Here is a 26,605-nt window from a genome sequence, read left to right on the forward strand (position 1 = left end):
GAATGAACACACGTGTGTATAAACATACGCAGGGGAACAAATGGTAAACACATCAAAATGTTAATAGAAGTTATTGTTGGCAGTAAGATTATGAGAAATTTTAATTTTCTTCTTTGTAATTTATATTTTCTAATTTTAATATAACACCAGCAGCAAGTAACATTTATTGAGTCTTTGCTACTGATCTAAATGCTTTAAGAGTATTGCCACATTTAATTCTCACAACAGTCCTATGAGGTAGAGCCTCTATCTCCACTTTGCAGATGAGAAATCTGACGTTTAGTGAGGTGAGGCAACTTGCCTAAGGTCACACAGCCAGTCAGTGCTGAAGCCAGTACTCAAATCTGCGCAGTCAGAATCAAGAGAAATCTTGCATTCTTAGCTACTATGCCACATTTTTCTTAGTGAATGTGTACTACTTGCATAAATAAAATGAAGAAATAACAACTACTTTGCAAAACAAAATCAATCAAAAACCCCAGGGCCACGTGCCATAGATAAGATCAGCCATTTCTCCCTAAGAAACAGCTGTAAAGAGGTAGTGAAGGAGATTAGGAAATGCCACTGAGATGGGCAAGATAGGGTTTCAAAAGTGAAAACAAGCCAATCAAGTCTTAATCCCAGTAAAACCAAGAAACAGTCTAGTCTGATTCTATCATGTCCAGTCTGAAGAATCTTTTACTGTAACAAGAAGTTCTGCATGCAGTTTAGACATGGAGCTTCTACGTATCCTGGCCCCCTGAAAGTGAGGCTCTGTTGTGAGGCAGCAATATGTACCACACTGTGAATGTCACTGCCATGTATTTAGTATCTAGTATGCTGTGTACGTAGCCGTTCGGTGTTGGTGGTTTATGTGTATCATCGCATTTAATCCTCTCAGCAAAACAGTGGTCTTAGTCCAAAATCTAGAAATGAGGCAATTGAGGGTCAGAAAGGTTAAAAGGCTTCTTCAAAATTTCTTTCTTTTTTTTTTTGGCCGTGCCTCGTGGCTTTTGGGACCTTAGTTCCCCGACCAGGGACTGAACCCAGGCCCTTGGCAGTGAAAGCGTGGAGTCCTAACCACTGGACTGCCAGGGAATTCCCCCAAATTTCTTGATTCGTCTGTTTTTAAGTTAGACTTTGGGCTTTCTACCTTCCTATGCTCTGATTCCATGTGTTCTGACCACATAATCTTCTGTTCCACACTCTGGCTTCCCAGTTACATCAGTACTGGAAGGGGGGAACTCTGGAAGGTGGATGTGGGGACTCAGAAGCCTGGAAAGGTATGAACATTCAGCGAGTGGAGGTTATGCCCAATTCACTTTAACTCCATCTTCACCTTTCACTGGGACTCCTGAACGGTCTCATAAATTTCCCTTTCAATCTCCATGGCAGATTCCCAAGCCAATCTCCTCATGGCAGCCAGAGTGATCTTGAAAATACAAATTTCATTAGGTAGCTCTTCTGCTTAAAATTCCACACCTATAACTTGGTTTGCAGTGCTCTGCCGTCCTCTCCAATCTCTGAAAACCAACAACACTGGCTTCTTTCTTTCTCCATTCTGCCCTGCCCCTGGGCTCGGCACCCTCTAGTGTACTCTCTCATCGCCTCCTATGCTTGTAGCACTTATAACAGTTTCTGATTATAGACCTATTGTATGATCACTGGTGTAATGTCAAGGGCTCTGGGGGCAACGACTGTGTTCATATTGCACAGCACTGCTGGGGCCTGGCAAATAGTAGGCCCTCAACACATACTGGGTGAAGAGAAAAATAAATTCAAGAAAGCATTTCAGGATGCAAATGAGAGTGAAGGTTTTATCAATTTAATATTGATTCAGCTCAAACTTATAAGATTAGTGTTAGCAAACTGCCATGCTTTATTATCAGCACATGTCACAACTGATTATAACATATTACAGTCCCAGAGTGAGTTAATGAAATGGCCTCTTATGAATTTGGTTAGCTTAAATTTAATAGTCTATGAGAACCAAATCAGCTTTCACTGCCCTCACAGGATGGAGTTCTGCTTTTTCAAAGCTGAGGTCTAGGCCTTGGTCTTGCTCATTTCTGAGGCTGTGCCTGAGTAGCTAGTCAGCCAACCTCCCGGAAGATGTTACTCTCTCATCTCACGATAATTACCCTCATGGGACTGAACTCAAGCCTGCCCTTGTGGCTATGGTTATGAAGAAATTTCCATCTCTGACAGCTAATGGCTTCACAGTCAAGCACAGAATCTGGGTGATGCTGACAATTCCTATTAATAACGGCAGCTGACACATGCAAACTGGTTCCCTACTATCTTGAGAACACAGCCATTTCTAGACCTGATGTCATGACTCCTGACCTCCTTGAGAGGCAGGGAGGCAGAAAGGGTGACAGTTCTCATGATATCAAAAGGGGCTGCGATTACCTGAAGGATCAAATCACCGAGCACTTGCAGAGGAGAGCCAGACCTTAGCTATTCTATCTCTCGCTTGTTCCAAGCCACAGTTTCTTCATCTGTAAACTAGGGATGGAAACATGCCTTCTGTACAGGTTTCTTCTGAGATGTAAATGAACTAACGCAGGTGAAAGCATCTACCACGGTAGCTGGCATCTAGTAGCTACCTCCCTTCCCTTCTGTCAGCAAAGCTCTAAGCCCTTTCTAGATGTAAGTAGCTTGCCGGGTATCCCTCCAAATACCACTGATGGTGGGACCACATTTCTTTGCTGAGCCCTGAGGGCTGAACCTTGTGTCTACATCTCTTTCCTCTTTAAGTATTTGTTTATTTTATTTATTTATGGCTGTGTTGGGTCTTCGTTTCTGGGCGAGGGCTTTCTCTAGTTGTGGCGAGCAGGGGCCACTCTTCATCGCGGTGCGCGGGCCTCTCACTATCGTGGCCTCTCTTGTTGCGGAGCACAGGCTCCAGACGCGCAGGCTCAGTAATTGTGGCGCACGGGCCCAGTTGCTCCGCGGCATGTGGGATCTTCCCAGGCCAGGGCTCGAACCCGTGTCCCCTGCATTGGCAGGCAGATTCTCAACCACTGCGCCACCATGGAAGCCCTCTCTTTCCTCTTTGATCTCACCTGCTCCAGGCAGCTCCGACAGGCCTCCTGGATCAGCTGCTCTGCATCCACTTCTTCCCCGACGTTGTCGCGTACGTTCAGTGCGGCCTTCTGGAAGAACTAGGGAGAAGTACAATAGAAGACAAGGTCAGAAGTCCTGCTAATCTGCATCAATTTGAAGGGAACAGAATATAAAACAGAAGCTTTCCTCCTACCCTCAGAAAGAAAGGAAAGGGGATTATGAACATGGCTTTGCGATCAGACAGACTTAGATTCATATCCCAGGCTCTGCTTCCCCACTCTATACGCTCTTAAGGAGGAGAACCATCTTGGAGGTGCTGTAAAACTCCTCTGGCAAAGCAATAAAGCTAATTTTTTTTTTTTTTTGGCTGTGCCACACGGCTTGCGGGATCTTAGTTCCCCGATCAGATATTGAACCTATGCCCTCGGCAGTGAAAGTGCAGAGTTCTAACCACTGGACCGCCAGGGAATTCCCTAGGAGAATATATTTTTGACACGAAAAGGTATTCATGATATTTTGTCAAGTGAAGGAAGCAAGTTATAAAATAGTCTGGGATAGTGTGAGCCTATTTATGTAAAACAGCAAAAAAGCAAACTGTATAACTGTAAGAATATATTAGAGTAAAAGCTGTGATATGATTTTTTTTTTTTTTTTTTTGCTTATCTGTCTTCTCAGTTTCTATAATGTACATGTCTTACTTCCACAGAAGAAAAAAAACCACACCAGTGCCTGAGATGAACAGGTCAGGGAGGCCAGAAAAGACCCAGAGAGTGGAAAAGCCTAATTGAATTCTGACTTTGCCCAGTCTGAAAGAAACATCTGTAGACTGGGAGGGGTGAGACTTGGCCAGGGCCCCAGGATGTCAGCAGTCCCAGCTGGCTGGGGAAAGGAAAGGCAGAAGGTTCCTCCATTGGGTACGAGGGACAGCTTGAGCCTGAAAACACCAAGGGATAAGGTGACACGAGGCCCCAAACCAAGACACCCGGAGCACATTTGTAACAATAGTCCATGTCTCTAGAAGAAAGTGTTGGTTCTCTCTGGTGAATAGAAAAATTCTGGAACCTATAACGCATGCTCCTCCTGTGGGAGACAACTATGGGGAAGTACTATCACTTTATGTTGAGAATTTTATATATATGCCTTTGTTGTTAACATCAAACCAAGGAGAAGAGTGTGAAAGCATTGGATTAGAGACCTCAAGAGTTTAGGAGGAAAATTCTACAGGCAAAACTAAATGAAATGATCAGATGAGTTTGACTTCAAAACAAAAAACGAGATTAATACTGGTGGTTCAATACCGACTACTGACTATGTGAAAGCTAGTTAAAATGATCTGGATACTTTAGAACCAGCCTGTGAGGTGGGCAGGGCAACAAATATGTAGGGGTGAGTGTAAGCTACCTCCAGACATGAGAATGAAATTCAGTCATGAACAAGGAATTCTCAAACACTATTGGTAGAAATGCAAAACGGCACAAACTTTCTGGAAAGAGGGACTTCCCTGGCGGTCCAGTGGTTAAGACTCGTGCCTCCACTGCAGGGGGCACGGGTTTGATCCCTGGTTGGGGAACTAAGATCCTGCTGTGTGGCATGTGGCCAAAAAAACAAAAACGAAAACAAACAAAAACAACACAACAAGAACAACCAAATTTTCTGGAGAGAAATTTTCTTGAGGGAAAAATGTTTCCCCTTTTACCCACCAATTCCATCTTTAGAAATTTATCCCCCAGAAATACTCTCACAGGTTAACAAAGATATACATTCAAAGTGCTCAATGTAGCATTGTTTGTAAGAGAGAAAAACTATAAGTAATCCGAATGTTCTAGGGACTAGCTCATTAAATTGTGGTACATCCATACAATAGATTACTGTGCAGCTATTACAGAAGAATCAGGGTGAGCTATTATGTACTGACCTAGAAACATGACGAAAATATATTGTTAAATGAAAAAACTAAATTGCAGAACAGTGTGTGTAAAATGATCCTACGTATGTTTTTTTTTTTTTTTTGGCCTCGCTGTGTGGCTTGTGGGATCTTAGCTCCCCAACCAGGGACTGAACCGGGGCCACAACAGTGAAAGTGCCGAGTCCTAACCACTGGACCGCCAGGAAATTCCCTGGCGTAAATCCTACGTATTTTTTAAACATGAGTGAGTGCACGCGCACACACACGCACACACACAAATAAATATAGGAGACTGTGTCATTGTTAACAGTTTGGTATTCTGGGAGGTGAGTTTTAGTGACTTTGGTTTTTACTTTTATTTAATCAATGAATACTAATACGTACCACTTAGTCCACAATTTTGCTATATTTGCTATCATGTATCCATTTACCCATCCCATTTATCCACCCATAAATCCATTTCCTGGGCTATATTATTAGAATACTCTTTTTAAAGGGGCATGCATTTAGTAATAACAGGAATAAATCAATAAAATTCACAATGTCTTGGATAAAATCAGCCATTTCTAGAAGTTATTTTTCTAAACATTTTTAAGAAAATGGGTAGCTGAGATTTGGAACATCATTAAACAAAGTGATCAGATGAGGTCGATCAAGAGCCTGGACTTATCTGAAGCTGTGATGTAATCAAGTCATTTGTACCTTGTCTAAAAACAAGTGTGGGGCTTCCCTGGTGGCGCAGTGGTTGGGAGTCTGCCTGCCAGTGCAGGGGACACGGGTTCGATCCCTGGTCTGGGAAGATCCCACATGCCACGGAGTGGCTAGGCCTGTGTGCCACAACTGCTGGGCCCATGTGCCACAACTACTGGAGCCCACGCACCGCAACAGAAGAGGCCACCGCAGTGAGAAGCCTGCACACCGCACAGAGGAGTGGCCCCCGCTCGCCGCAACTGGAGAAAGCCTGCACGCAGCAATGAAGACCCAACGCAGCCAAAAATAAAGTTAAAAAAATAAAATAAAAAAATAAAAACAAGTGTGGCAAGGACTTATCTTTGCAGACTATGTGAAGCCACAAATTGTGTTTATCCAGCATTTGTTCAGGAGAGAAAGTTCCTGAATCATGGCATCCGCTACTGGGACAAGCAACAAGGAAAGTGCTTTGGAGGTAGACAATCCTGGATTGAATGCTGGTCTAGCCTTTTCCTAGGGGCTTAACCCCTTTATTTTTGCACATGTAAAGGTGCAGAGGTATGAGAATACTTGGTGCATTCTGGGATGTGCAGAAGTCAGGGGCAGGAATAACCAGGTATATAGGGGAGTGTGGCTGATCACAGGGGACCATATGTGCCACGTTAAGGAATTTGGATTTCACCCAGAAAAAAATGGAAGGTCGTGGAGGGATTTTAAAGAGGGGAGTGACACCAATGGGTTTACATTTGAGAGATCACTGGCAGCTGTATGGAGGGTGGATTGAAAGAGGGAAAGAACAGAGGCGGTTAGGGATTACAGTGGGAGCCTGAATGAGAAATTATGAAGGCCTGAACCAAGGCAGAGGCAAGGAATAAGGGTATGCTGGTCAGATTGTGGGGTGGAAGGCACAGGACCCCACTACTGGATATGGAAGATGGAGCAGAGGGCAGAGCCACTGGACTCTGGTTTCTAAGTGAATGATGGTCCCGTTCAAACTTATCCAAAACTGACCTCCTGATTTCCCCTGCTTGTCCCCATCTTCCTCATATCAAGTCAATGGCAATCCTATCTTTACAGTTGCCCCTGGCAGATAACTCGGGAGTTGTTTACTTCTTTTTCTTTTACCCAGCACATCTGAATCATTAGCAAATCCTGTTGTTACCTTGAAAACACATACAGAACCTGATTCTTTCCCAACACCTTTACTGCTAACACCCAAGCCACTAGCGTCTCAAGCCTCCTAACTGGTCCTCCTGAAGTCTATTCTCTTTACAACTGTCAGAGCGACTTTTTAAAAGTGTTCAGATCATGAACTCTGCTCAAAACTCCCCAAAAGCCTCTATTTTACTTGTAATAAAACCCAAAGTCCTGTTGACTGGAAAAAAAATGCACAACCTGAGAGTTATGTTTTATTCAGCAGACAAAACTGAGAACGTAAGCCCAGGACACAGCATCTCAGAGAGCTCTGAGGGACTGCTCCGAAGAGGCAAGTGGGGGGAGCCAGGAGATACAGGAGTTTTTGCAACAAAGACCAGGTAGTCGGAAGATCAAAAGATTACTCTTAAATAAAGAAAACGAGACATCTCAAATTAAGGAATTTAGCACTTTTCTATGCATGGGAAGATGCAAGAGTCCGGGCTCACTGATATTATTCCTTTGATATGCACCTCAGCTATCTGGGACCAGTATCTTGTGCTTTCTCATCCTGAGTCTCCTCAGGGTGCACGGTCAAGGGTGGCTGCAGCAGTTGACCGCTAGATGGCAGGCATCCTGTTTCCCTCCTGAGTTCCCTCAGGGCTCAACATCGGGGGGCGGCTGTAATGTGATGGCTTGATGGCTGCAGCATCCTTTGTTTCCTGATGTGGCAAGCAATAAATTTCATTCACAGTCCTCACCACGGCTTTAAAGTTCTGCCTGAGCTGAGTGTGTTACCTGTCTGGTCACCTCTCCTTCTCCTCTCCTTCTGGCTCTGCTGGCTCCAGCCGCTCTGCTGCTTTGAATGTGCCAAGCATGCTTCTGCCTCAGGTCCTTTGCCCTTGTTCCCTCTGCCTGGGCTGCTTTCCCTCCAGGTATCTGCACGACTTGTTCTTTCCTCACTTTATTTGGGTCTCTGCTCAAATGTCCTCTTATCAGAGGGTTTTCCTAGCCACAAGCTATGAAAGAGCATCCCTGTTCCCTACAGGTCACTCTCTTCCCGTTCTCTCTGGCATTCCCTGACAAAGTACACATTTATTTAAAGAGGGTAAGGACACTGTCCATTTTGTTCACTGCTACATCCCTAAGTGCCTAGCATAGTGCTTGCATTATGGTAGGTGCTCAGTAAATACTTTTTGAATGAATGAATAAACATAAGAGGAGGAGGTTTAGGAAGAAAAACAAAAGAGTTCAGTCCTGAATATGCTGGGATTGAAGCACCCATGGGACATCCAGGTAGAGCCATGTAGAAGTTTATTAATAGATCTTGAAAAGAATTTTAAATAGTAATAATGGTGATATTATTAAACAAGTAATAAAAACACCTGCATTCCAAGCACAGTGCTGAGCACATTACACTTAAGTCACTTCATCCTCACAATAGTTTGGCCAAATGTAATGGAGCAGGACCCTATGGGGCCTTCCCAGGGGCAGACCCCTCCCTCACATCCTCTGCTTTAGCTCCTCCCTGAAGTACCTAGATAACAATATCTGATGCACATTTCCTGAATTGTCTTATAGATGCTAAATCCACCACCAAAGGGAAGAAATGAACTACCTGATGAATATGAGCACATAGCCCCCAGAGCCTAAGGATTAATAATGTTAACCCCTGTGACACCACCCTGTTACCTCACCATCAACAATCAGAGAAATGTGCACGAGCTGATCACATACCCTGGGATGCCCCTCCCTCACTCTGCCTTTAAAAATGCTTTACTGAAACCCATCGGGGACTTGGGGTGTTTTGAGCACTAGCTGTCCTGGACTCCTTGCTTGGTGCCCTGCAATAAATGCTGCACTTTCCTTCACCACAACCCAGTGACAGCAGATTGGCTTCACTGCACGTGGGCAAGCAGTAAGACCCGAGTTTGGTTTGGTAACAGGAAGAGGAATTCAAATTACCCCCAAAGAGGAAAAACATTCTTGGCGGTTTCAGAATTGGAAAACTTTCGATTATCTGTGTGTACTAGAAAGAGAGACTGTGATGCAGGAAAGGACTGCCCATGAGTCTTTATTCCTGTTAATTTTTTATCTTTGTGTCCTTCTCACCTTCATGTACTTGTTGAAGACAGTCTGGATCTCCTCATTGATGCTAGGCTGCAGGACAGCTCGGAGGAGATCCATGGAGATGGCAGGATCTGTGAAACTGCATTCAGGAAGGAGACACAGTCAGGAGGCATGTCCCAAACATATCCTTTCCTACTCTGCCCAGCCAATTATTGAGATAGGACCCTTTAATGACAATAACATGTGGCTTTTACAGAAAACTAGCTATGTGCCCAGGTGCTCTGCAAACCACATAGATGCAGGACTTTATTTCATACTCATAACTCTATGGAATGGCATTATTTTTAAAGTGTCTTAGAAGTATAATACTTAACACAGAAAAAATCTATACACTTTAACAAACAGTTTTAGTGAACATCATTTTAATCACGACTCAGGTCAAGAAACATATATAACCAGCACCCCAAAGACCCATCTTGTGCTCTCTCCCTTCCCTGAGATGGATACTGTTGGCCCCACATTTTTCTTAACTTCCATGCTATCCTGCCTCTTTGGAGCCTTCAAACACAGAGCCTGTGAATGTTAGGGACCTTGGGCATTGTTGAATCAACATGCCCCCTCTTCTGAGTTCAGAAGGGAAATGACTTGCTCAAGGTCACACAGTTATGGAACCTGAATCTCCTCTTTCTATTGGCTGATGATCTGTTTCTCAGCTCTGTGCAGTGGGGATCCAAAAGTTGCCTCCCAAGTCAGTGTCTGGGAGGGGAAGTCCCACCCGAGGCCAGCCTTACCTTGTTGTCATCTGTGACCGGCGGCCCCTCCGCTGTACCTGCCGGTGCTTTATCATTATGTTCCAAGGGTTCTGTGGAGACCAAGGGAGCAGATGTCACCGAGGTCCGTGACGCTGGGGTGGAGGTGGAGGGTGGGTATTAAGTTATACCTAGACATCCCTGCTTCTCAGGTGCTTTCACCGTCTCTCCCCGCTTGGGGTAGCGGGGAGGGCAGTGGAAGGCCCTGCCAGGGAAGAGGAACCAAGGAAAAGCTTCCTGTCTCCAAGTCCCAACCCCACTTTTTCAGGAACGGGTGGAGGAAGGGAATCAGTGTCTACTGAGGGCCTATTCTGTGCCAGATGATGCGCTGGGCGCTTTACCCGCATTTATATCCTTTCTCACAACTTTACGAGGCAGGGACTAGTATCTCCATTTTCGAGAAGAGAAAACTGGAGCTCAGGGGCTTGACAGGGCCGGCCCACGTCACCTAGCTAGGAGGGCGGCACCAGAATATGAAGCCAGGTCGTCGCACTGCGACAACGCCAACCCCTGGCAACACCAGCCGCCTCGTTCTCCCGCCCGCGGGCCAGGGTCCCGGGACCCCGAGGCCCTGTAGGGCCCGAGCCCAGGCCTGGCCGGGGCTTCCCCGGGGGCGCCCTCACCGTGAGAACCAGCTGCCCCGCTGCGCCCGCATCTCCCAGCTCGGGGCCGCCCCGCTCTGCCCCGCCGGGTCCCCGCGGCTGCTCGGCGTCGCCAGTGGCCCCCATGGCGCCCCCGGCCCTCACAAGTTCAGCCCGAGTCTGCCACCGGCCGGAAAGTCTCCCTGTGACGTCATTGGAGCGCGCCGCCCGCAGGCTCCGGAAGCGCGACGCAGCGAGCGGCAGGGTTACCAGGGGAACCGAGCCGCCGCGTCTCGCCGGGTCCCAGAAGCTTAGAGGCCCTGTGTGTAGGTTGGCCAGGCTCCCTCTCGCGAGCGGCCGCGCCTCGGGTGTAAACTGTGGGTGTTCAGTCAAGGATCTTTCTCTGGCCGGGCCAAGGCCCGTGGAGAAGTGTGGGGCAGGAGGAGGGGAGCAGGTTTTCTCGGGCCGGTGTTGGGGAGCGGAGGGGAGCGTTTGGTACCGAGGCGTCTGCAGTTGTCTCCGGAAAACTAGATTTTAATATGCCTGGCACTCAGCCCCCGGAATTGGATGGGCCTAATGTGAGGACCCCGAAACCCAACAAGAGGGGGTCTGGCCCATGCCATCCCACTCACCCAGCGGTCTCTCCAGGCCTTGACCCCAGGGATTGCCTCTTGGCGTCTGAAGGCATCTGAAGGCATCTGAATGAAGATTCTGGGCTTCTCTCCCCAGATGCGTGATACTGGGATGGGCTGGGGATGCAGGGATTTAACAGCTGTGGAGTTCCCCAGAGCCCCCTTAGCTCTGCATTAGAGGTAAGACGTCCCTGAATAGAATTGGATCTACTTATGGGTGGTAGATAAAGTTACTTTTATCAGGTCATAATATGGGGTAGTAGAAAGTGCATGAGTTTTGCAGTTAGAAAGATCTGAGTTCAAGTCCATTATGATATGGTAGTAACATTGACTATGGGATTGGACTGCTTACCTTTGTTCTACTACTTATTAGCTGTGACCCACATTTCTTTCTGTGCCTCAGTTTCCCCATCTGTAGAATGGGGATAATAGTACCTAACACATAGGGTTGCAATGAGGATTAATTGAGTTAATTCATGTAAAGTACTTAGAACCTTGGCAGTAGTAAACCTTCAAACAATGTTATCTGTCATTACTATTATTAAATTCCAGCAGCCACCACTTACTAGCTTAATGACCTTGGCTAATTTTCCCTCTGAACTAGTTTTCTTACTTCTGCAAGATTATTGTGAGGCATAAAATAAATAATGTGTATAAAACACATGTTAGGTCATCAATAAATGTTAATTATCTCCACGCTCCAATATCAGCCTTAAAACAATAAGGCAACTTTCTGGTACCAAATTCTTTGTCCCTATTAAGGAGGTTTTTACCCTTTAACCTTAATAGGCTAAGCAATGCCAGTGGACATTGTTAGGTATCATGGTTGACCAAAGGAATAGATAAAGAAAAATAAAAAGAAATATAGGAAGAAGAGATAAAGAAAGGGAGTATATATGACCTAGGTTACTACTTGAGTCATAGCAACTGTTCTTTCGGGTTTTGTCGACTAACCTTCATATAGTCCAAGAATGCCCTGTATGGGCTAGAGGGACCAAGATGTAGGTTTTTGGTGCATTTATATTAGTTCTGAACAAATCTAAACACTGCTTTTCTGTAGTTTTTGGATAGTTTCTAAGCAGTCTGTTCCATTCTCTGTTTTCTAGGTTGCTAGGATGGACAGGAGCCACAGTGCATTTTATTAGCTTTGGTTCTTTTCTTTAGTTGTGTCTCTAGTCCTTTCCTCTCTCATTACAGCTGTAGCTGTGTCCTTCCAAAACCCTCTAGGGCTCTCTTTGATCCTTTATCCAATGGCCATCCCTCCATTTTCTCAGTTGCCCATTAGATTCCTCATCATTGTCCAGGGATGTTGTGTATATTGCAGAGTTTGATCATTCCCATCACGTGTGTCTTTTGGTAGTGCCAGGAATTTTCCCACACACCAGCAACCAGTCACTTTTCTTCTTGTCAGGAGAAGACATCCTTGGGGATTATAGTGAAAGGGAAAACTTTGTGGTTGGCCTTAGACCAATCCCTTAGTCTTGCCCTTCCCTCGGTTGATGTATTGATACAAGGCAAGGTGTACACGTCTGGCCTGAACTGAGTTCTCATCTCTGCCCTCAGCATCATCATCATGTCGAGCTGCCTCTTCCTCCTGAAGGCACTTCTTGCTCTTGGGTCCGTGGCATCCTGGGTGACTGCAGGAGAGCATGGTGAGCTATCATTTGGGATCCCTGGCTAACAGCAATAGAAAACGACTAGAGGAGAAGTCATCCCCTGCCTCCTCCCAGAGTGAGGGTCCTCATTTGGGGAGATGGTCTTCTCTGTAGAACAGAACTAGACGCATAGATTCTTGGGACAGCCAGGATAGGTCTTCCTGGCTTTCTCTGCCCTCTCTGGACAAGGAGATAGCACTTCCAGTCTGGCTTACTAGAGGTTCTAGCTTTTCCCGAGGGCTCTCACCCTAGGGTGAGAATAGGATCGCCCCAAGCTTTCTGTCTCTCTCTCTGCAGAGTGGCTGGTCCATGTGTGGTGCTGGGTGCATGTTAGCGGCTGTGTGGGAGAAGGGGAAAGTGGTTGCAGAAATATTTTGTTTTAAATTTATTTATTTAAATAATTTATTTAATTTATTTATTTTTGGCTGCGTTGGATCTTCGTTGCTGCGCGTGGGCTCTCTCTAGTTGCGGCGAGCAGGGTCTACTCTTCGTTGTGGTGCGCGGGCTTCTCATTGCAGTGTCTTCTCTTGTTGCGGAGCACGGGCTCTAGGCTCGCGGGCTCAGTAGTTGTGACACATGGGCTTAGTTGCTCCGCGGCATGTGGGATCCTCCTGGACCAGGGCTCGAACCCGTGTCCCCTGCATTGGCAGGCAGATTCTTAACCACTGTGCCACCAGGGAAGCCCCAGAAATATTTTTGACAGGAATTTTGGAGAGACTAAGAGTCCCCGAAGTACATTTGCCTTCCATTCCCTGTTTCTTGAGGCCTCGCCAGTTACCCCAATCTCAAGTGATAACTTTTGCAGTGAAAGGAGGAAAATGCCCTCGCAATAAGAACCCATGCCAAGAGCCATACCAGGGGGATGACTCCTGTCTGGCCAGGCGGAAGCGCTGCAGCGCAGGCTGTGCTCGGCTCTGTCGAGGAGGCATCCCTAAGGGTATGCTGGCTTGAGAGGCGAAATCCAAGTCTCCTTTCCGATCTTGCCTCTGGGCTAGATACACCCAGAGAGCTTCCTGTCTCCTAGGTTGGCTCTTGAAATTTAGCTCACCTCTTTTTTCCCCTTGTGGGGGGTCTCTTCTCCTTTAATCACTCATGTCCTCAGTTCTTTGCCTTCTGTCAGGAGAGAACAGGCCATTGATTATCTGCATCTTTTACTTGGAACTCAGGGTTCCTGTGAAGGCTGGCCTCCTTCCAGCCAAACCTCCCCAGGTAGCAGGCCCCTTCCCTGTACCCAGTGGCGTTGTCTGCGCCTGGCTTCAGCAGCTCCCTTGGGCAGCCTGCCCGTAAGGGAGAATAGAGTGTTGTACTCTTTGCCAGGACTCTGGAGGGCCAGCTCTGGAACCAGAGCCTGGGAGTCTGTCTTATGCGGGTCATTCATTGTCAACTTGTCAGGCCTGGTACAATCTTCGCAGTATTTGAAGGTGATGGCTGAATTGCGGGGGCTGAGGGTGAGGCTGGCAGCCAGGCAAGGCAGCTTGGTGAGCTGCCCTGGGCCCTGGCCAGCCCAGATGGGGCTTCCTCTTTCCTTGGAGCTTGGCAGGTTAGAGTCGTGATCTCTCTGCACCTCTCCCAGAGCCCACTGGCCGAGTGGGGTTCCCCGTCTGGTGGGAAGTAATATTTCTGCTGGGATATTACCTAACTACTTCTCTACAGTTCCAGTCCTGGAGGAGGGCTGGCCCACTCACCCAGCGGGACTCGTTGCTACAGCCCACTGAACAGGGAACTCTCTTCCTGGGCTGTGAATAATCTCTGCTTTCATTAAGCTCTGATTTGCCAGAAGCTTACCATAGCCTGTCCTGTCTGTTTGGTAACGTGGAGGAATGTCAGGGTGCCTGAGGGCACAGGGCAGACCCTGGGACCTGCTCCCCTGAGGCAGTTTGGGTCTGAGCCTGAACCGGGCTCCTCTGCCTGCTGGCTCTGTGGCCTTGGACAAGTCCTTTCATCTCTTTGAACCTCATTTTTATCATTCTTAAAATGGAGATAAGGGTATTTATCTCATAGAGTGATAATGCAGTGTCCATTTGGGCTGCTATAACAGAATACCATAGACTGGGTGGCTTATAAACAACAGAAATTTATTTCTTACAATTCTGGAGGCGGGGAAGTCCAAGATCAAGGTCTAGCAGGTTCAGTGTCTGGAAGGGCCTGCTTCCTGGTTTGTCGACTGCCGTCTTTTTGCTGTGACCTCACGTGGCAGAAGGGCAGTAAGGGCCACTAGTATGAGGGCTCCAGTCTCCTGACTTAATCACCTCCCAAAGACCCCACTTCCAAATACCCTCACTTTGGAGATTAGGTTTCAACATATGAATTTTCGGAGAATACAAATATTCAGTCTACAGCATGCAGTTGAGAAGAAATGTACATAAGAAACTTGTACAAAACCTGCCAAATAATGCCTGACAGCTCATATAGTTATGCCCAGCACCTCACTGTTCAGGTTCCCTCCCAGCTATCTGAGGTCTGGCCTATCTATTCACTTGCTCACTTATAAATGGATTCAATACATATTGAGTGTCTACCCTACCTGGCATTTGGGCATCCTGGGGTGAGCATGGTAGCCACGGCCCTTGCTCTCATGGAGCTCACCCTCTGATGTGAGACACAGTACATAATCATAAACGAGCAATAATAACCACCAGTCGTGATGAGTGCAATGAAGGGAAAGAAAAGAGAGGGAAAGAGGAGGTATCGTTTTAAGTTGGAGAATGAGAAGGAGCTGGCCATTGGGTGGAGTGCTATGAAGAGGGAACTGCAGGGGCAAAAGCAGTAGAGTAGGGCAGGGCTTACTATTTTAAGGAGTTGAAAGGTCAGTGTGGCTGGAGAAAAGAGATGGAGAAGGAAGGTGGTTCCAGTTGAGGCAGAGTCCAGGCTTTGGGGGAGTCTCCGGGGCCTCTGTCTAAGGCTTTATTGTAAGTGCAGTGGGAGGCCTTTAAAGGGGGCTATAAAAGCAGGAGACGCCTGATCCAGTTTTCATTTTAAAAAGGCTACTCTGCTGGTGTCTGAAGAATGGATGGGGCGAATGTAGAAGATGGCAGGCCAGTTAAGAGGCCAATATGCCAGGCTGGATGGGGGGTGATCATGGCTCAGACCAGGGTGGTGACAGTGCAGACCTGGAAGAGTGGCAGACTTGAAGTACTTTTGAGGGTGAAGCTGACAGGCCCAGGGAAAGAAGTTAGCAGATGTGGGTGTTGAGGAAAAGGAAGTGTCAAAAAGGGTGGTGAGTGCCTGGCTGGAGCTGTTGGGTGATGGTGGTGGTCTTTACTGAGAAGGGGACAACTTTGGGAGAAGGAGGAGATTTTGGAGTGAAGATTCAGATTATGGCCTAAGAGTTGTCCCCTCTGGCTCCCTCATGGCGCCCCCCCCCCCACTGCATGAAAGTTGAACCCTCCTGATCCCCCATGACCCTCTGTTTTGCTTATTACGACATGTGCATTATTATTATTTTTAAAAAACATTTATTTATTTATTTATTTATTTATTTATTTATTTATTTGTGTTGGGTCTTAGTTGTGGCAGGCGGGCTCCTTAGTTGTGGCTTGCCATATCCTTAGTTGTGGCATGCAAACTCTTAGTTGCGGCATGCATGTGGGATCTAGTTCCCAGACCAGTGATCGAAACAGGGTCCCCTGCACTGGGAGCGTGGAGTCTTTTTAAATAAATTTATTTATTATTTATTTATTTATTTTTGGCTGCATTGGGTCTTCGTTGCTGTGTGCGGGCTTTCTCTAGTTGCGGCGAGCAGGGGCTACTCTTCCTTGCGGTGCGCGGGCTTCTCATTGCAGTGGCTTCTCTTGTTGCGGAGCACAGGCTCTAGGTGCGCGGGCTTCAGTAGTTGTGGCACGTGGGCTCAGTAGTTGTGGCTTGCAGGCTCTAGAGTGCAGGCTCAGTAGTTGTGGTGCATGAGCTTAGTTGCTCTGTGGCATGTGGGATCTTCCTGGACCAGGGCTCAAACTCGCGTCCCCTTCATTGGCAGGCAGATTCTTAAGCACTGAGCTACCAGGGAAGCCCTGGAGCACAGAGTCATAACCACTGCGCCACCAGGGAAGTCCCACAACATGTACATTGTGTCCTTCGTATGCATTGATGGCATGGGCTCCCTGTGTGTTTGGGTCCCCTTTTCTGAAACCTCACTGCTGGTTGTACAGCTAGCTAAGAGTTGACACAGCAGGCCCAAGACTGATATTCTCAGAAAGGCCTGCTCACAAGATTGGCCTTGGTGGGCTTCTGGGAATTTGGATTTTGAGACGGTTCCTGCCACCGTAACTAATAAGAGTGGTCTGAGCTAGGCAGAGAGCGCCCATGTGACCAGCCCCCAGGAAGAACCCTAAGTCTCCAGCGAGCTTCCCTGGTAGATACCACTTCACATGTATTGTCACAATTCCATACTGGAGGAATGAAGTCATCCTGTGTGACTCCCCTGGGAGAGGACTCTTGGAAGCTTGCGCCTGGCTTCCTCTGGACTTCACCTCGTGCACCTCTTCCCTTTGATGATTTTGCTTTGTATTTTTGTGCTGTCGTAAATCATGGCCATGGGTACAACTGTATGCCGAGTCCTGTGAGTCCTAGTGAATCACCAAAACTAGGAGTGGTCTTGAGGGTTCCAGGCACACTAGTTTATTTATAAGTTTTCCTAACCCCTAAAACTGTCTACCACTGGGTCTTTTGGCAGAACTGAGCTGAGTCCCAGTGCTTGTTGATTCGGTTTTGGGTGATCGTTGCGGAGTGCAGGGGATCACCATGATGTGGATTAAAGGGCACTGGACCTAGTGTCAGAGCTGGGGGTTTGGGACCTAATTCTGTGATCATTGACCTCAGGCCAATCCTTCCCCCTTCTGGGTGTCTGTCTGTTTACAAGAGAAGAGGAGTAGCTCTGAAGGCTCAGAGGGCCCTTCTTGGCTTAAGAAGTTTTGAAATTTCACTTTTCTGCCAGCAGCTGCTGTTCTTCCCTAGTGGAAGGTTGGAGCTGGGGCAACGGTAAAGACTAAATGTGAGTATTTCCTAGGCTTCAGCTTTTTATTCTACTTTTCTGGTGATAGCTTGGGATCTTGGGATAGGGGCATATCTGGAGGCTAGGGATGACCATCCCCGTTCTGGCTATCATTCCTATTTCTCATCCTGATTCCTGCTAACATACCTGTGAGGTGACCGGAAACCATGTGTTACGAGGAACTGAGCTTACCTAGCCTGGCAAAGCTAAGACAGTGAAAGGCAGAGGATGGCTAAAGAGATGGCATGAGCCATGTTTTTGCCAGGTCTCTGGGAATAGGAAAAGGACCAATGAATAGAGACAGATTTCAGTTGAGTATAAAGAAGGACTTCCTTATACCTAAGGCTGTCTAGCTGGAGTATAAGGATGGCATGGTCTGGCTTGGAGGTATTGAAGCCCCCTTAATTCCAGCTGTTCAAGCTGAGAGGAGGGGATTGTTTGGCAGGGATTCAAGCATCAGATAGGGTATTAGACTGGGTGGCTCTGCTGGGCACTGGTCCGAGGGGATGTGCTGTGACCCTCAGGGCTTCAGCCTGTCTTCCAAGGGTCCCTTCATTGCTTCTACTATTTGACAAAACCCCAGGGACCTCAAGGAAGCCTGGCCTGGCAGAGGGTAGGGCTTTGGTCTCTACGCCTGGTCCTGAGGATGAGGGCCGAGGTAGCAGGGTGCTCCTGGCATTGGTTACTTCAGAGTCAGGCCCGGAAAAATGGTGACATCTGGGAAGTGTGGTATTCTAGGCCTCCACTCTAGGGCACACGGTATGACTTGGTGAGAAGTTTATTTTGCTGTGTTTCTCCCTACCAGGGAGATTTTTTTTTTATGCCCAGCCTTCTCAACCGTGGGGTAAAAGGCTTTGTTCCTTGTTAAATGGATTTTAGTGTTTGTCAGACAGGTGGGGAGGTGTGGAGAGATACATCTGGTGGTTACAGTGACCATATTTTCTGAATAAAAAATATCAAGACACATAGTCGTGACACAAGCGGGCAATGGCAAAAAATATTTGAAATAGGGGCTATTCCGAAAAATCCTAGGATGCCAGGTTACTATATCTTGATTGTTTAGCTGCATGTATTCTCTTGGAGTCCAATACTTGCTTCTTCCATCATGTCAGACTTCCCGGAGCCAGCTGTGTCTAATCGTATGTACACGTTCTTTCTCAGAGGCACTGGGCCAGTCCTGTCTTGGTTTTCTACAAAGCTTGAATTGCCTGTCATTTTCCCCTCCATTTAAAAAACTTGAAATAAACACTGAGAGGAATGAGTCATGGTGAGTGGGTTTGGTTTGGATGTGACTTCTTGGGTGTGCCTGCCCCCGTGGACCTGGCCTGTTGCCCACATGTCTTAAGGATGGTGTAGTAGAAAGAGTGCTTCACTGCAAACCAAGAAGCTGAGTTTTGTCCTGCTTTGCCGCTGACTCACTCTGCAGTTCTGGGCCAACCCCTTCTCTTCTCTGAGTTCCATTATCTTCTTAGGGGCTGTGAAAGGGCACATCAAGAATGTGTTTGGCTACGTGAAGCAGAAAATGAAACCAACAGGGATTTTTCTTTCTCACATAACAAGAAGTCCTGAAGTCAGCGCCAGGGCTGGTGTGGTGGCTTCACGATGAAGCAATTTCTCTCTCTCTCCTTTGCAGTTCTTGACTTTGTCTTCATACTGGTTGCCTCCTGGTTGCAAGAAGGCTGCTCTGATTCCTTGTCTGTCTTTGGACTGGAAGAAGCAAGAAACGAGGGGGCAGTTTGACAGTTGTATTCCCTGAACCAACAATGCAAAAGTTTTCCCAGCTTATATCTTAGTTTGTGGTCACCCCTAGTTACAAGGGAATATGGGGGAAGCGAATCATTTTAGCTGACTGGCCTCACTGCCTCTCCGAACAAGCCTGGGAGTCTATTCACAAGTGCTTCAGTTATTTATTGCCACCTAACAAACCATCCCCAAACTTAGCGACTTAACACAGTGCATTCTTTTTTTTTTTTTTCCCCCCAAAGCCCCAATCCTGAAGTCATCAACATTAACACAGTGCATTCTTTCTCACAGTTGTGTGAGTTTGTGGGTTGGCTTGGCTTGGCTGGGCTTAGCCGGGCAGTTCTTATACACAGTGGCTCAGCTGAGGTCCTTCATGCAGCTGGGAGCTCCCTGGCAAGTTCCACTGTGGCTGGAATGTCCAGGATGGCCTCTCCTCCTCCAGGTTCTCCCTCCGGAGGCGTCTCATTATCCTGCAGCCTAGCCCAAGCTGCTTTACAGCATGGTGGCTGGTTTCCAAGAGGGAGTGTTCAAGCCCCAGTATGCAAGTGTTGCTCAAGCCTCTGCTTGCATCATACTTGGCTGGTGTCCTGTTGGTCAAAGCAAGTCACCCAGTCAAGCCCAGAGACAGTATGGGAGGGGGCTACCCAAGAGCATGTATTCCAGCGGCCAGCAGTGTTGATGTCGACCACAGTAAGCAAGGAGGGAGGATGAATATGGAGGTGGCAGCTAGTGCGTTTGCCACAATGTGTTAGACCTCAACAGTGCTTTTCGGTCTGTGAGTCTGGATATCTATTTAGTATTTTGCAGTCGGCATTAAAAATAAAAAAGAAATAGAATATAAAGTGTCAGCATTGCATATACATGTATGCACATAAATATGTACATTTTACACATAAATAGGTATAAAATACACATGGGACTCAATGGAAAATGTATTTTGTACTCAGAGTCCCAATAAAAATGACTGGAAACACGGGGCTTGAACACCTCTGGGCCCCAATGCTCTGATTTTATGGCAGAGTTTGGCGGTGAGTGTCCTGCCGACCCCCTTCCGTGTGAAGAGCTGTGTGATGGGGACGCATCCTGTCCTCAGGGGCATAAGTGCTGCAGCACCGGCTGTGGCCGTGCCTGCCATGGAGACATTAAGGGAGGTATGTCGGCTCTTTGGGGAAGACTTGAGTGCTCCTGGGGTCCCAGGGCTGGCTTGGGAGGGAGCCATCTGTGGCCTTCTTCTCTTTCTCTTCGTGGGAGGAGTCAGGGTTCTCATCTTTCCACTCCTCCAAGCCCCTCAACCCAAAGCAACCCTCCTCCAAGGACCAAGGGGCCCATGTTGGCATTGAAAGAACTAGAGGAAGGCAGTGGGTGTTAGTAGGAAGCCCAAGCATAGGGGGAGAGGGTGGTGCTCTGGGAGCCTTGCTCCTTCTGCATCCCACCCAGCCCCAGCCCCAAACCCACAGAGGTATCAAGTCCCAAGGTACCTCTAGGGAACTCCCTGTGGGATGCCATTTAGAAATCATTAGTCCAGATGCTCTCTTGGGGCCCTGCAGGGGCTCGGATCCTTGAACTTCAAGGTTTCCCAGCCAGATCTTTGGTTAAGATCTAGTTAGAATCAGGGATGGATTCATCTGGAACCTCTAAGTCCCAGATGGGAACTTGGAGTCATTGGAGCCAACCCTCCTGTCTCTATACCTATGCCTGTTTATCCCACAGGGCGGGGTGGTGATTGTCCAAAAATTTTGGCAGGCCTGTGCATTGTCAGCTGCATGGCGGATGAGAACTGCCAAGCTGGGGAAAAGTGCTGCAAGTCAGGCTGTGGCCGTTTCTGTGTCCCACCAGTCCTGCCACCCCAGCTGGCCCTGAACCCCAACCGGACCATCAGGTCTAATTATGAATTAGGTGAGTACAGCCCATTGTTATCAATAACAACAGCCTTAACTGCTATGTACAGAGCACTGGTTTAGGTGCTGGGTGGGGACTCCAGAAGGGCAAGACAGTTTTTGCCCTGGAGAGTCTAGTTGGAGAGATTCTATGTCACAGATCAGAACCCTTGTATAGGCAGTATGCGTGTATAGGTGATGAGAGTAAGTGTGGCTCCTTGGGAAGGTCCTTCTCCTAGAAGTAGGATTTGATCTGGGCCCTAAGGCCTAGGCAGGATGTGACCAAGGGAGGAGAGCACAGAGAACATGCTGCGTGGGTGGTCTGGTGATGGTCAGCAAAGGCACAGAGGGGGTAATGTATGTGACGTGTTTGGGGAGCTGGGATGGGGGTGGTGAGAGAGTGGGTAAGGGAACAGACAGGCTGTTTTTTGAACAGGAAATATAAGGTTGGTCAATGAATGATAAGAGTCTTCAATACCAGTTTAGACTGGATTGTCTGGGAAGCAGGGAGCCATTTAAGGCCTTTGAGAGCAATCTTTGCCAAACTTCTCCAGGGTGGAAGGGAAAAAAAAACACGTTGGGGAACTGGAGCCAGGAGGGCACAGTTGTGACCTGATGTTTCTTCTACTTGCAGAGATCCCGGTGCCCTAGCTGTCCTGAGGTGTCCTGAGTTTCTTTGGTGACTCCGGGGGGCTTGTCCTGGTAGCCAGGAGAGGGTGATGTCCTGGGGCTTGTGACACCCCCAGGGACTTTCATTGCCCTCTCTGCTCTGTTTCTGTTCTTGCTGCTGCCCTGAGCGTAGGAAACCCAGCCCCGGGCTTGGGCAGTGGGTGTGTGGTGCTTCTTTTCCCCAATAAAGGCCGATGCTGACCCTCTTGTCTGTGCTCTTTAGGGCTAAGATGAGGAAAGAGAGCAAGGGCGTCTGAACGTGGCTGTGGGATTATGGGACTGACTTATTTAGGAAGGATAGGGGATCCCTTCTTTCTGAGAACACTGGAAATGGATGCTGGTTGGGCGTGGCCGGGGGGAGAAGGATGGAAGCCAAACCCGGGGTGACTTGCCATAGACTTGTCCAGGAGTGGGACAGTCAGGCCTCTTTTTGGACTTGCTGACCTTTCTTTTGTTGGAGAATATGAGTTGGGGAATGGAACTGGGGTGAGTGGCTAGTTTTTTGAGTCGCTTGGATGGTCCCACCTTGGCTCACCTTCCTTGGGGACCAGCCCTTGGCTCCAAGACAGATGTTTTGTCCCCTCCAGGTAGCTTTGCTGTAGGGAGGGATGTCTTTAGGTTCTTGGGACCAAGATAATTTAAAAAATATATATTTTTTATGTAGACAAAAAATATGTTCTATATCTTGGAGATCTTTTATTCTATATCTTGGAGATCCTTTATGCCATCACATACATTCTCTTAATAGAGCTCCATGAAAATAACTAACCAGTTACCTCTTGTTGGACATTAACATTTTTGCACATATAAAAATCATGGTCTACTTTTGCAGATAAATCTGGGTAAATTCTTAGCAGTAGAATCCTAGTTTCTTAAATAGAACCTGGCAAAAAACAAGCTCTCAGTAAATATTTGTTGAATGAATGAAAGAATGAATGTAATTCCCAAGTCTATCTCATTAGGAGTTTGTTGGGCTGAAATTAATAGAAAACCCAACTAATAGTGGCTTAGTCAATAAAGACATTTAATTTTCTCACGTCAGAGTCTGGAGAGAGGCAGTGAGGCTGGTTCAGCAGCTGGACCGAAACACTGATGGCCAGAGTCACTTCTTCCGTCTCCACCATCCTCAGTGTGCTGGCTTTTGTTCTTGTGCCGGTCACCTCATGGGTATGGGATGGTTGCTGCAGCTCTAGATGTCACAACAGAAAGCTGTGTGTAGAGGGCAGTGGTGAAAAGACCTGTACAGCAAACCATGCTCTCCTTTTCTTGATGGAGAGTGGCTTCCCCAGAAGCCACGGCCTTCCCAGGCTTCTCTTGTCACCTCATTGGCTGGAGCTGCAAGGAAGGCCTGGAAAGCAAATGTCTGCAAACGCTAATGGGAAAGTGACCTAAGATCTTAAATTAATCCTGCTTCATCCCTGAGGCTGAGGCAGGTGACCACGTGGCTATAAAAATCGAGGTTCTAGAATGGATAAACAACAAGGTCCTACTGTATAGCACAGGGAACTATATTCAATATCCTGTGATACATCATAATGGAAAAGAATATGAAAAAAGAATGTATATATATATATAAATGAATCACTTTGCTGTACAGCAGAAATTAACACAACCTTGTAAATCAACTATACTTCCAAAAAAAAAAAATTGATGGGACTTCCCTGGTGGCGCAGTGGTTAAGAATCCACCTGTCAATGCAGGGGACGCGGGTTCGAGCCCTGGTCCGGGAAGATCCCACATGCCGCGGAGTAACTAAGCCCGCGAGCCACAACTACTGGGCCCATGTGCCCCAATTACTGAAGCCCGCGTGCTCTAGGGCCCGCATGCTGCAACTACTGAGCCTGTGTGCTGCAGCTACTGAAGCCCGAGCGCCTAGCGCCTGTGCTCCGCAACAAGAGAAGCCACTGCAATGAGAGGCCTGTGCACTGCAACGAAGAGTAGCCCCCGCTCACCACAACTAGAGAAAGCCCACGTGCAGCAACGAAGACCCAATGCAGCCAAAAAAAATAAAATACACAACTTAAAAAAAAAGCGCTGAGAATTAAAAAAAAAACAAACCTCGAGGTTCTGTTAGCAAGAAGGAAGGAGGGAATGCTTTTGGAATGGGTAGGTAATGAACTGTGTGTACCATACTGGGTCAAAGGACATACGCATTTAAAATTTGGACAGAAATTTCTAAGTAGGCAGGGCTTTTGTAACAAGAAAAAAAAAAGGTATCACTGTTCATGTTGAATATTGCAGAAATGCTTTTGTAATTCCCAACTTTAATGGAAAAAGGTGAAGTATAAATTTTAAAAAAACTTCTCACCACTGCTGAGTTTTTGTGCCCCCTTTTCCTCCTCTGTCTTCATACTGGCATGTGGTATTCTGGTTTCTGCTGGTTTAGAACATTCATCTCTTGGAGTAGAGGAGACATATGACAGCATTGCCTGATCTGAAAAAGAGTGGCTGGCGTGAGCCTCGGGGTGGTCATCCTAGGGACACCCATGGCTCCAGGCTAACATTGCAGGGAGCTGGGAAGGACCGGGGTCTGTGATGGGCTGATGAACATTTTAGCCAATCCCTCTTCCATTGTTTTGCTTATCATTATTTATTGGATAAACAATATTTATTTGTTAATTATTGTTTATTAAAACAATCAAAATAATATTATACATGCATCTAGTTGGAAAAATCAATATGGAAGAGTTTTCAATGAAAGATAATCTGGGGATCTTAAAATACTGTAGGATGATTTTCTGCCGGGTGGGGAGCAGGACTGGAGAGGGAGGTGTGAGCTCCAGGTGCAGCTCAGGCTGAGCACTGGGAGAGGGGTCCCTTCCAGATCTTTCCTTCTCATCTGGGGCAGCCCATCCTGTCTGCATGGGAGCTGCTGACCTGCCTATAGGTAGCAGGTTCCTGAGAGAGAGAGGAAGATAGAAAGGGGAGGGAGGGAGAGAGAGAGAGAGAGAGAGAGAGGAGGAAAGGGCTGAAGGGCTGAATTTGAACTGGGAGCTGGAGGTCAAGGGCTGAGAGGAGGCCAAATTCCACGTATGGCACCCTACAACACCCCACCCCTCCCCCCTGCGCGCCTCCAAGACCTTTCTAGGCAGCTTTTCCTACTGTTGTACCTTAAACCAAAGAAGCCATCAGAACCTTTCCTTCCTGCGAGTCGTAAGGCCTCTGTGGACCCTGGTCCTACTCCCTAACCTTACACCCTGAAATTAGCTTCTGACCTGGTAGAAAAGCCACACACCTCCCCCTCCCTAATTCTCAGCTTCCTGCTGGTTCACCTTGTGAACTTCCTGGGTGAAATTTGAAACCAGCCCCTTACTCTGGAGGGCACACAGAGGGCAGAGAGAGAAGAAAGAGGCAGAGCACTCGGATTGGTAGGTGGCAGTTTTAACCAGCAAGGGAACTTGCTTGTTTGTTTGGGGGCGGGCTCAAGACCAGCCAATCTCTGCATCCGCCTCCAGAAGCTTAAAAGTTTACCGGGAGGCCTTAGCCTGGTTCAGCCGCGTACACCGTACACGTGTGGATGGTCTCAACAGCATCCCTCTCTTAAGGCTGCATCCTTGGAACACCTCCCACTGTGGGAACAGTGGGCAGAAGGTACATTCCAAGCACGGGGGAGGGGGTGAGGAGCCTCCGATTGCCCGGGTCCCATGCACGGGTCAACCAGCAGTCATGTCCTCTCGATGACCTCCTCTAATAAATCCTCACCCTGGGCAGGATTTTCTGAGGTTCTGACACTTGCCAGTCCTCAAGTATGGGTTGACCAAGACCTGTTCTTTGACCAGAGCCAGTGAGTCTTGCAAGTCTTCCCTTCTCCATCCCTTTCCTGACCATCTGGTGGTAGGAGTCCCTAGCTCCACACGTGCGCTGAGCCCTGACAGCACCATGAACCCCTGCATCCTCTCCCTGTCATCCTTCTGGATCTCACTGCTGTCTGGTGGGGCACAATGTAATTGGGGAGTGGTGCACGTGGGATGAGAGGGGCAGGAGGCTCAACCCATGCCCCAGGCAAGGGGCCCTCTTGTCAAAGAGGTCAGTGCAGAGAAGGGCAGCCTCATTTAGATTCACAAGCATAAGTAAAGAATGAAGAAACCCCCCCATAGGAGTTCACAGCGAACACTTTTTGAGCACTATGTCCCAGGCGCCAAGCTAAGAACTTTCCATGCACAATCTCATTTAATCCTCATAGTGGCCTTGAGAAGTCCCATGTTTTTCAGATGAAGAAACTGAGTCAGAAGTTTATTTATTTAAAAAATTTTTATTTTATTGAAGTATAGTTGATTTACAATGTTGTGTTAATTTCTACTGTACAGCAAAGTGATTCAGGTATACATATACACACATTCTTTTTCATATTCTTTTCCATTATGGTTTATCACAGGATATTGAATATAGTTCCCTGTGCTATACAGTAGGACCTTGTTGTTTATCCATTCTCTATATAATCGCTTACATCTGCTAACCCCAAACTCCCAATCCATCCCTCCCTCACCCTCCTCCCCCTTGGCAACCACAAGCCTGTTCTCTATGTCTGTGAGTCTATTTCTGTTTTGTAGATATGTTCATTTGTGTCGTATTTTAGATTCCACATATAAGTGATATAATATGGTATTTGTCTTTCTCTTTCTGCAGAGTCAGAAAGTTTAAATAACTTGCCCGAAGTCCCAGAGTTAAGTCAGAGGGCTAGTTTGAACCTTGGTCTGTTTGACCTCAAAATTCTTCTAAATTATTTTTTTTTATATTTACTTATTTATTTTGACTGCACAGGGTCTTAGTTGCGGCATGCGGTATCTTCGTTGTGGCATGTGGG

At 47.3% G+C, this 26,605-nt stretch overlaps 2 protein-coding genes across 6 annotated transcripts in view; one reads left to right on the forward strand and one right to left on the reverse strand.

The window, feature by feature from the left end:
• DNTTIP1 (deoxynucleotidyltransferase terminal interacting protein 1) overlaps positions 1-10,436 on the reverse strand; it is a 29,404-nt gene extending 18,968 nt beyond the window's left edge. For all 3 annotated transcript variants that reach the window (XM_036827218.1, XM_036827217.1, XM_036827219.1), the window contains exons 1-4: positions 10,281-10,436; positions 9,640-9,710; positions 8,891-8,987; positions 3,048-3,146 (exon numbers count right to left, since the gene is read on the reverse strand). In XM_036827218.1, coding sequence (XP_036683113.1) covers positions 3,048-3,146; positions 8,891-8,987; positions 9,640-9,710; positions 10,281-10,385 — 372 coding nt within the window. In that variant the 5' untranslated portion in view covers positions 10,386-10,436. The remainder of the gene's footprint in view (positions 1-3,047; positions 3,147-8,890; positions 8,988-9,639; positions 9,711-10,280) is intronic.
• An 82-nt stretch (positions 10,437-10,518) lies between these two features.
• WFDC3 (WAP four-disulfide core domain 3) lies at positions 10,519-21,990 on the forward strand. Of its 3 annotated transcripts, none has more exons than XM_036827593.1 (5): positions 10,519-10,564; positions 12,434-12,522; positions 20,275-20,406; positions 20,966-21,151; positions 21,767-21,990. In XM_036827593.1, the coding sequence occupies exons 2-5, from the start codon at positions 12,444-12,446 to the stop codon at positions 21,781-21,783; spliced, it is 414 nt and encodes a 137-aa protein (XP_036683488.1). In that variant the 5' UTR covers positions 10,519-10,564; positions 12,434-12,443; the 3' UTR covers positions 21,784-21,990. The 3 variants fall into 3 exon arrangements, with proteins under 3 accessions (XP_036683488.1, XP_036683487.1, XP_036683489.1); XM_036827592.1 differs by lacking the exon at positions 10,519-10,564 and adding an exon at positions 10,628-11,050; XM_036827594.1 differs by lacking the exon at positions 10,519-10,564 and adding an exon at positions 10,628-11,050 and having other exon boundaries at positions 20,999-21,151.
• Positions 21,991-26,605: the final 4,615 nt, after the last annotated feature.

This window comes from Balaenoptera musculus, chromosome 15 (assembly GCF_009873245.2).
Source record: "Balaenoptera musculus isolate JJ_BM4_2016_0621 chromosome 15, mBalMus1.pri.v3, whole genome shotgun sequence".
Lineage (NCBI taxonomy): Eukaryota > Metazoa > Chordata > Mammalia > Artiodactyla > Balaenopteridae > Balaenoptera > Balaenoptera musculus.